At 46.4% G+C, this 9765-nt stretch overlaps 1 protein-coding gene across 1 annotated transcript in view; it reads left to right on the top strand.

The window, feature by feature from the left end:
- Nucleotides 1–9765, top strand: part of cpeb3 (cytoplasmic polyadenylation element binding protein 3) — a 57279-nt gene that overhangs the window by 31416 nt on the left and 16098 nt on the right. The window contains exons 3-4 of the mRNA XM_083658641.1: nucleotides 5460–5705; nucleotides 8241–8330. Coding sequence (XP_083514767.1) covers nucleotides 5460–5705; nucleotides 8241–8330 — 336 coding nt within the window. The remainder of the gene's footprint in view (nucleotides 1–5459; nucleotides 5706–8240; nucleotides 8331–9765) is intronic.

The raw sequence follows: 9765 nt of genomic DNA, 5'->3' as shown, positions 1-9765 counted from the left end.
TATCGCCCCCCCCCTGCTGTTTGTTGGAATTGCAGCTTCTTTAGTTACATTCTGCGTCCTCTTTAGTTTGCATTTGACGCACAGCGAGACTCCAGTTGAGCTTGTTTTGTGGGGAAACCAACGCAGGGATTACAGAAACACTCACACACACAATCCCCTCAAACAACACGTGGTGTTGTTTCGCACAAAACCTAAGCTACGTTATTCCTTATTAGTCCGAGTCTCAATTTATGAAATGCCTCAAATCCCAGCCCTACCGCCCCCACCTATGAGACCAATGGAATTCTCAGTTAAACATGCGTTATTATTATTCAAATGAAAACAACTAGAAAAACCTAGAAAGAGGGTAGATCATTTTGAGTGCTGGCCACACGACCGATTTATTAGATTCGAGTGATGTCACGGCCGCTCTTATCAGGGTAGACGTGCTGTACCTTTGCCCCACACAGCAGTAGATCGAGATCACCTCAGCCCTGACACCTAGCCTCGCTCTGCTCTGCTCTCCTCTCCACCCTCTCTCTCTCTCTCTCTCTCTCTCTCTCTCTCTCTCTGTGTTCTCCTCCCCTCTCTCTCTCTCTCTCTCTCTCTCTCTCTCTCTCTCTGTGTTCTCCTCCCCTCTCTCTCTCTCTCTCTCTCTCTCTCTCTCTCTCTCTCTCTCTCTCTCGGTGTGTCCTCCTCCCCTCGCAGAGCCCCGAGGCTGCCAGCCAACCCCTCCTCTCTCTCTCTCTCTCTCCTGTGGGAAGTTTCCACTCTCTCTCTCTCTCTCTCGCCCTGACCTGAACGCAGCTCTTCTTAATACCTCACCGAGAGGCCATGACAATGACTAAACCGACCCCTGGGCTCGGCCCCGCGTGCCTTTATGGCCTCCTCGTCCTCGTTCATGAATATTCGCAGGAGATTATAGCAGCGCGGAACGAGAGCGAGCCATCGCGGGTTCATTAAACCCAGATTACCATCTCCGGTTATGGCCGCGGCGTGGCATTATGCTGCTGGATATCTCGGCCCCCGTTTCCATGCCTAAAACCTCCTCCCTCCGCGCCGCATGCATCTGTTGCCAGGGCAGGTGTGGCTGCTTTCCCTGGGCCGGTGCCAGGCTGCAATAACAATCACTCTCCTCCCCATTGCCAACGCTGAGGTGTGGCCATCTGTGGTTTCACTTTTTGCCTTGGAGATGTTCCTCCTGGTTGTTTGGTTTATTTCCACAAAAACCCATGTTTCTGTATCTCTTTCCACCCCCTTGTCGCTCCTTCCCTCCCTCCCTCCCTCCCCTCCCTTCCTCCCTCCCTGACCCCGCCTCCTCTCCCTCCCTGACCCCGCCTCCTCTCTCTCCCCCCCCCCCCCCCCCCCCCCTCCACACACTGTGCTGACAAGCAGCCCGGAGCTATGGCCGCAGAAGAGGTAACGTGTGGCGTTTTCTCTGGGGGTCTTGCTTCTTTGCCATAATGACGGGGGCGGGGCGGGGGAGGCGGGGCATGAGCGTCAATTGCCGGCTCTCCACGCAGGGGGGCGTGTCTCTCCGAGGCAGAGGGGGGCGGGGTCTCCATGTGGTGTCACTCTGCTTCTCATCTGTGTCGTGATTGAATGGAATCATATTAATTTTGACACACTTATCCCCCCCGCCCCACTTCATTCACTGCATTTAATCAAGCCAGGGTTCACCCAAATCTGTATTATGAACTTTGTCCCGCTTCATGGCTAGAGGAAAAAGAAATATGTCTGCCAACATTTTCTTTTCTCTCTATTCTGAGTCATTGTGCTAAGTGTAATGTGATTTATACAGACATGGACATCTCTGTCATGGCGACTTCATGTTCATTCATTTAGAGCTGCAACGATTAATCGATTAGTCGATCGACAGAGAATTAATCGACAACTATTTTGATAATCGATTAATCAGTTTGAGTACAATTTTCAAGAGAAAAGGTCTAAATTCTCAGATTCCAGCTTCTTAAATGTGAATATTTTCTGGTTTCTTTACTCCTGTATGACAGTAAACTGATATTATCTTTGAGTTGTGGACAAAACAAGACATTTGAGGGCATCATCTTGGGCTTTGGGAGACACTGATCGTCATTTGCTACCATTTTCTGACATTTTATAGACCAAACAACTCATCGATTAATCAAGAAAATAATCGACAGATTAATCGATTATGAAAATAATCGCTAGTGGCAGCCCTAATATGAACTTTGTCCTGCTTCATGGCTAGAGGAAAAAGAAATATGTCTGCCAACATTTTCTTTTCTCTCTATTCTGAGTCATTGTGCTACCTGTAATGTGATTTATACAGATCTGTCATGGCGACTTCATGTTCATTCATTATGAATGAGTGCAGTCATTTCCACTGGCTCTGCTGTCCATGGGCATTTTGGCATATAGAGAGCCAAAGTGAACGTCACTTCCTGCTTCAGCACTGTACCAGAGATTTTCATCCGCCATTTATTTTCCCATAGACATTTCGTAAAATGCTTATAAAAAATAGTTTTACTTGTTCACACCAAACGGTTCGGATATATTTAGAAACAGGAGAGATCGCATAACATTTCACTCGGACCAGTTTTTTTTTTTTTTTTAAATGCACATTTAAAGAAAATATTTTAACGATGTTGTTTTCATTCAAATTTTGGACCAAATGAAATGTTCTATGGTCTCTCCCGATTCAAAATATAGCTGAACCATTTGGTTTGACCAAGTACAACTATTTTTATAAGCATTTTTACGAAATGTCTATGGGAAAATAAATTGCGGAAGAAAATCTCTGGTGACGTTCACTTTGCCTCTCTATTGCAACTGCATGCCACACTGATAAATGAAAAAATAACTGCAATTCTACTGAAAAGCAAAAGACAAAACTTGATCTACACACAATGTGCTGACAGTAAAATGGCTCGGTGTCCTCTCCAGCATCCTTGATACCGCCACCAATTGAAAACGAAACCGTTTCAAGGTGCATCTGAGAGAGCATGTTTGGTCGTCCCGTGAAATTCTTAGGATTCTGTGGAGGAAGTATGCTGACTCAGAAGGGATTTGTCTCCTGAATGGCTAAGATGGGTGCCGCCAACATGGCCCCATCTCTGATTTGAAGTGTCTCTGAACTAATTCTGTCTTTCTTCAGCGAGGAGGAAAACGGTTGTGTGACATTTTTTGGTCATGTCGTAGCAATATTGGGCTTGGGTTCTATGTTTTAGTGTGGTAATAGGCTGGCTAAGTGCACTAAGTAATCAACAATACAATACAATACAATAACTTTGTAATTTTTTGATATGATTATTTTTGATATGATTATGATTGTACGATTATGATTGTTGATAGGGGTGGAACTCCGTACAAGCCCTGTGGGCTTCGTTCCCTCCTTGCACTGTTTTAGTGTGTGCTAAATAAATAAAACAAAAACAAAAACAAACAATCAAATAGCTTTCAATAACAGAATGAATAAATACACACGGCAGTCGTTGGTGAGGCGCTGGTATCGGCACCATGAACTTACCTAGGAAGGAGGATCGAAAGGAATCTCGCTTTGGATGTGCGGTATACCTTCCTATGTAACAATTAAATTGCTTACCCACGTTTACAATCAGATCTCAGCCCATTCTCTCAGATAGATGCATAGATTTACATGTTTGGCCAACAGCACCACACTCAAACACTATAGTAGCTTGACGTGTCGATGCCGACCAGACCTGTGGACGCCTCCCAGTGGGAAACGTGGCTTGTGTAAAAGCCTCCACTGGTCTGAGGTGTCCGGCTAGGTGAGGATGAGGAGACTGGAGCCTTCCTTGTTACAGGATGGACGATGAACAGTCCCTCCACTCTGTTACGGTGTTTATCCATGATTGTGTGGGAATTGAGATAGGGAATTGGGAATTGGGATTGAGTGGGAATCACCAGCACGTCTCCAAGACTACATTGTCATGATAGTATGACTATAGAGACACTGGGTAACGCGTCATCATTCAGAAACCACGCCCAAGACGGGGGAAAACAGAAACCCCCCCTCCAATCCTGGCGTTCTCCTATGTCGCGTGCATGGTTGCGTGTTGCACAAAAAGGTCGTATATACGGAAGATGAACACTCCAACTTACTTCCTTGACAGCTAGATCCACATTTTTCTTCTCGCCAATTCTCAATAGCTTCCTTGTTTTCCTCGGGAGTACAAAAAAACTTTAACTGGCGATTTTTTACATTTTGTTGTCTGCGCAGCCCCACCACACAACAGCTTTTAGCTATGTTTAATTCAAGGAAAATGACGCTGGTGTGTGGAAATGAACGGAGCCTTTCCCCCGTGATGGGCGTGGCCTATTTCATGCAGTGTCTCTATGCTTGCAGTTTGCTAATGTGATTTTGATTTAGTTTGTTTCCTTTCATTTGATTAATTTATTGTAAGTATAATAAAATTATATCGGGGGGGGGGGGAAAGAATCATTAACTTAAACCTTCAACGTATGACCAGCAAATTTAACAGTCATACGTTGAAGGTTACTTGGCCTCAGTGTATTCACCTTATGTAGCCCCGCCCACTTGATCCATTGTGTCACGACCTGTTCAAAACGCCGGCTGTTTTACCTGCTCAAACTAGTCTGACTCACCTGGTCAAACCTGGCCTAGTTTGACTGACATACGAGTCAGACTAGGTTTATGAGTCGCAGGAAGTGTAAACACAATCGGAACTTGCAATTGTGTTTACACTTCCTTCCTCAAGCCAGACGGTCTCTTCTACATAAGGTGAATAGAGTGCCGCAGGAATGAGTCCGAATAAAAGCAGGAAATGCCGTAGCGTGGGGTTCCTCGTAGCGTGGGGTTCCTCGTAGCGTGGGGTTCCTCGTAGCGTGGGGTTCCTCGTCTCCAAGTCAATGGGCTTCTGAATGGGCCTTTGGTTAGATGCCGGAAAATAAGGTCTGTGGTTAAGAAAAAGTTTGTGATTCTTAGATCTTTGTGTTCAGCAAGATCTTCTTGACAAATGAACACTTGTATGATTTTTGAAGTTTTCCGACGATCACATTTCCGCTTAAAAAATCATAACGCTAGTGTTAATTTATGGAGATTATCCTGCTGAACACAAAGATCTCAGTATCATAAACTTGTGTTATCCACAGGCATCTAACCAAAACCCAATTCAAAAGACCCATTGACTTTGAGACAAGGTAACCCAGCACAATGCGAACTTACATAAAGCCTATGCCATCCCTGCGGCACTCTGCTATATATACTGTATGTTATGCTATATATATATATATATATATATATATATATATATATATATATATATATATATATATATATATATATATAGTAAGCAAGGCAGACAATCATCTCACACATTCAGCATGGTGTTGGTGTCTTCCAATCAGATGTTGCTGCTATAACTGTTCAAAGTGACGATCAAAAAGAATTGAGCACTCACTCCGTCTCTCCTTCCCTGCTCTTCTCCTCTCACCCTTTTTACGTCCCGCTCTTTACCTCTCTCTCTCTCTCTCTCTTCCCCCCCCGGTGTCCCGGCCTGTCTTCCTGCTCTCCTCTCTTTGCTCTTCCCGTCCAGGTCGCTCCTCTCTGTTCCCCTTTGAGGACGCTTTCCTCGACGACGGCCACGGTGACCCCTCCATGACCCCGGGCCTGAACTCGCCAACCCGCTGTCAGAACGGCGAGAGGATGGAGCGCTACTCCAGGAAGGTCTTTGTTGGCGGCCTGCCCCCGGACATCGATGAAGGTAAATGTTTGTTTTTTTACAGTTCTGTATCCAGGTAAGGGTTTGGACTCACTATGCTGAGTGGCACAATAGACCTGCTGCAGATTCACTGGTACAGTGAAACGTAGGCTGCTTTCTCACTGGGAACGATTGCTTTCGTTCCGTTCTGTTCCGCGCTCGGGAACGACTGCCCCCCCTCCCCTCTCCCCCGCTGGTCAGCTTTCACATTACAGCATTTGTTCTGCGCTCGGAAACGGAACAGAGCGCACTTGCATCATCAAATATGCCTGGAGTTTATCCTCGCCCGTTTGTTGTCTATGTGGTTCGGAACGGTTGGCTTTCACACTCGCAAGTGTTCCGTGCCCGGGCACGCCAAAGCGCTCCCCAGACCACCTTTTTAAGTGGAACCTGTCACGGTTCCCTGTTGCGCGCCCGGGCACGGAACGGAACGGAACGGAACGCAACGTTCACACTCGTCAGATGTTCTGAAACTGGGGTCAATTTGGGGACAAGTGTGCTCAGGAACAGTACCAGGACGCCAGTGAGAAAGCACCCTTAGTGAACCTACACGTAGTATTAGGAGCAAGTATTATAGAGAAAAAATAAGACAATGAAGTTAATGAAATATGTAGAATATATACATGCTGTACTCAGGAACCTCATGTACAGTTGTATGTGTAGGATATCTGAGTCATCAAACAGCATAATTTCAGCTCTTGCAAATCCTGCCATGAGTACGGTTAGGTTCACCTCAAGGCTTTGGAACCTTTGGCGTTTTAGCCTATATGCAAATATTTGATATTTCTTGTATCTGTCTGTCTTCTATTGTGTTTTGTATTTGTATTTTTATTGTACTGTACTATGGACCGCCTCTGTGTCTGGAATAAAGTGTTGAATTGAATTGAATACAGTCAAAGAAAAATTATATTATACAAATATAAAAATACAAAGACTAACTCAGCCAATATTATTTACAGGTCGCACTTGTAATGAGACTTTGGTCTCGATGTGATTTTACCTGTTTAAATAAAGGCTAAAAAATATATATATATATATATTATTTTTTTTCTGCTTCCGGAGCAGCGCTGCATTTGAGAAATGTTCGTATGATTAAAACCCCCAATCTGCAGATTCTGGGTCAGCTGCACTATTTTCATTTGATGATGGTATTCTAAAGTGGGGCAGCAGCAACGTGCCTCCAGGGAAGCAGATAACTAACCTCACCAGGTACACTGTGGTCCCACCATATAACTAACCTCACCAGGTACACTGTGGTCCCACCATATAACTAACCTCACCAGGTACACTGTGGTCCCACCATATAACTAACCTCACCAGGTACACTGTGGTCCCACCATATAACTAACCTCACCAGGTACACTGTGGTCCCACCATATAACTAACCTCACCAGGTACACTGTGGTCCCACCATATAACTAACCTCACCAGGTACACTGTGGTCCCACCATATAACTAACCTCACCAGGTACACTGTGGTCCCACCATATAACTCACCTCACCAGGTACACTGTGGTCCCACCATATAACTAACCTCACCAGGTACACTGTGGTCCCACCATATAACTAACCTCACCAGGTACACTGTGGTCCCACCATATAACTAACTTCACCAGGTACACTGTGGTCCCACCATATAACTAACCTCACCAGGTACACTGTGGTCCCACCATATAACTAACCTCACCAGGTACACTGTGGTCCCACCATATAACTCACCTCACCAGGTACACTGTGGTCCCACCATATAACTCACCTCACCAGGTACACTGTGGTCCCACCATATAACTAACCTCACCAGGTACACTGTGGTCCCACCATATAACTAACCTCACCAGGTACACTGTGGTCCCACCATATAACTAACCTCACCAGGTACACTGTGGTCCCACCATATAACTCACCTCACCAGGTACACTGTGGTCCCACCATATAACTCACCTCACCAGGTACACTGTGGTCCCACCATATAACTAACCTCACCAGGTACACTGTGGTCCCACCATAAGGCCGCCACTCTCCATGACAGATGCCGCAGTTGTTTTTCCACGTTAACGTTAATATGGAATGTTTACTTTCTTATGTGTGTGTGTGTGTGTGTGTGTGTGTGTGTGTGTGTGTGTGTGTGTGTGTGTGTGTGTGTGTGTGTGTGTTCCCCTACTAAACCAGGACATGCACATTGTGCGCAGGCACACACCGCCATACCAAAACACCCCGGGGCTGAGGCACAATACGTGCCCTTAGCCCGGGTGAAATATTCATGAGTTTCCACAGCGCAGTCGGAATACTAGATGTGTCTGGGGCCTGTGTTCCTATTTAATGCATTGGCTACTCCTGGAAGCATGGCAAAAAATAGAACCCATGTCTCTCTCTCTCGGCATCGATGCCCGACCGACCGGCTCCGGTTGACTGCACAGCTTCCTCCACGCGCATATTATCGCGCGAATTCATTGTTGCCATGATATGTTTGCGATATATTTACGAACCATTATTCAAGTCTGTTTTCCCCCCCCCTCTTCTTCTTTCTATTTTTTATAGATGAAATCACCAACAGTTTCCGTCGCTATGGCCACCTGGTGGTGGACTGGCCCCACAAAGCAGAAAGCAAGTCCTACTTCCCACCTAAAGGTAACGACAGCTTCTCTGTATATTTTCCCATCAGCCTCTACACAGCAATAGGTATCACCGCTGGTGTTTTTTCACGGGCTCAGAGTTTTGCGAAGCGGTCATATTACGCAGAACTCACGGTTCCTGCCGGGCAAGCATGGAGGCATAATGTTTCTTTGAGCAACCCCCCTGTAGCCATCTCACAGCCACCCCCTGTAGGCATCTGACAGTGAGGAGTTGACCCTGTAGCCACCTCACAGTAGGAGTCGCAAAGAAATACGCAGAGAGGCGTTTGTTTGTACGAATAATACCTGATGAGCCTGAAGGTTCCTCTCCCGGCGCGCAGCCTCTCCGGTGTCGTTTGGGCAGGTGATGAGAGCATCGCCGTCTCCTTCCAGACCCCCCTTCCCCCCCAGACATCACTCTCTCCCTCCCTCCAGCCTGGGAGCTGCTGCGTGTCATATTAGCGGAGCTATTAACAATGCTGTGGAAATAACTGGCATTCCATAGGCAGATGGTAATGCGCTGCATCTGGACGAGCGGTGAAAAACGGCCAGTTTCTCTCCCCCCCCCCCCCCCCCACTCTCATTCTTCAATATCCCTGTATTATTATTATGATTTTATGTATTTATTTTTAGCTTGGGAGGATTATTTTGAGTGGGCTCGCTCCACTAATATCCAAAGCCAGCGAGGGAAATATGTGGCGTCCTTTTAGGGGAATGAATGAGCTTGTAAGGGGAGGAGCCAAGAGTGACTGGTGAAACTGTGGTATCGTTCATATCGTCCTCTAATTGGACATCTCGTTTGTTTCATAAAGACAAACTCCAGGGAAAGTGCTGAAACATCCTGTCTACGCTGGCTGCACTGTGAACTAGCCACGTTAGCTCGCGCGTGTGCTTGGACAGATGCCCCGGTTGGCGGAGGTCTTAGCAGCGCTAATAGCTCGAGAGAGAGTTGACAGAGCAAGTGCACATCTGTGTGATTATAGGAGTGTGTGCACGCATGTGTGTATATCCCGCTGTCACGTGTGTGTCGCTGTGTAAAGGCTGATTTACAGATGTGGGATTCACATCAAAAGGTCGTTGACCTCTCCTCCTCCTCGCGTTAAAATCTCCTTCCAAAGGCTTTGACCGAATGGAAGATGATGGCAGTCACTTTTCCATCACTTTCCCGTCACTGCTCCATATTAAAGTGGCGGTTATGTGTTTCTGCACAGTTATGAAAGTGTTTCTGGTTTGAGGGATGACTCATGTTGTGGCTCTGTCAGCCTCCGGGGGGCAGGGCAAGGCCCCGTTCACTACTAACGTTGGACTTAGCAACTTGGATGGAACTAGGATGTCAGTTGCTCTTCTTTCCAGATTACGCAACTTCTTGCTTTCTTGTGATCTTTGTCATCAGGAGACATTGCCACTCAATGTGAAATTGCAGCCGGTGAGTCAGACTAGGTTTGAGCAGG

Source organism: Poromitra crassiceps, assembly GCF_964638095.1.
Source record: "Poromitra crassiceps genome assembly, chromosome: 22".
Classification (NCBI taxonomy): Eukaryota; Metazoa; Chordata; class Actinopteri; order Beryciformes; family Melamphaidae; genus Poromitra; species Poromitra crassiceps.
Note: the sequence above shows the minus strand (reverse complement) of the source record. Positions and strands in the feature narration are given on the sequence as shown.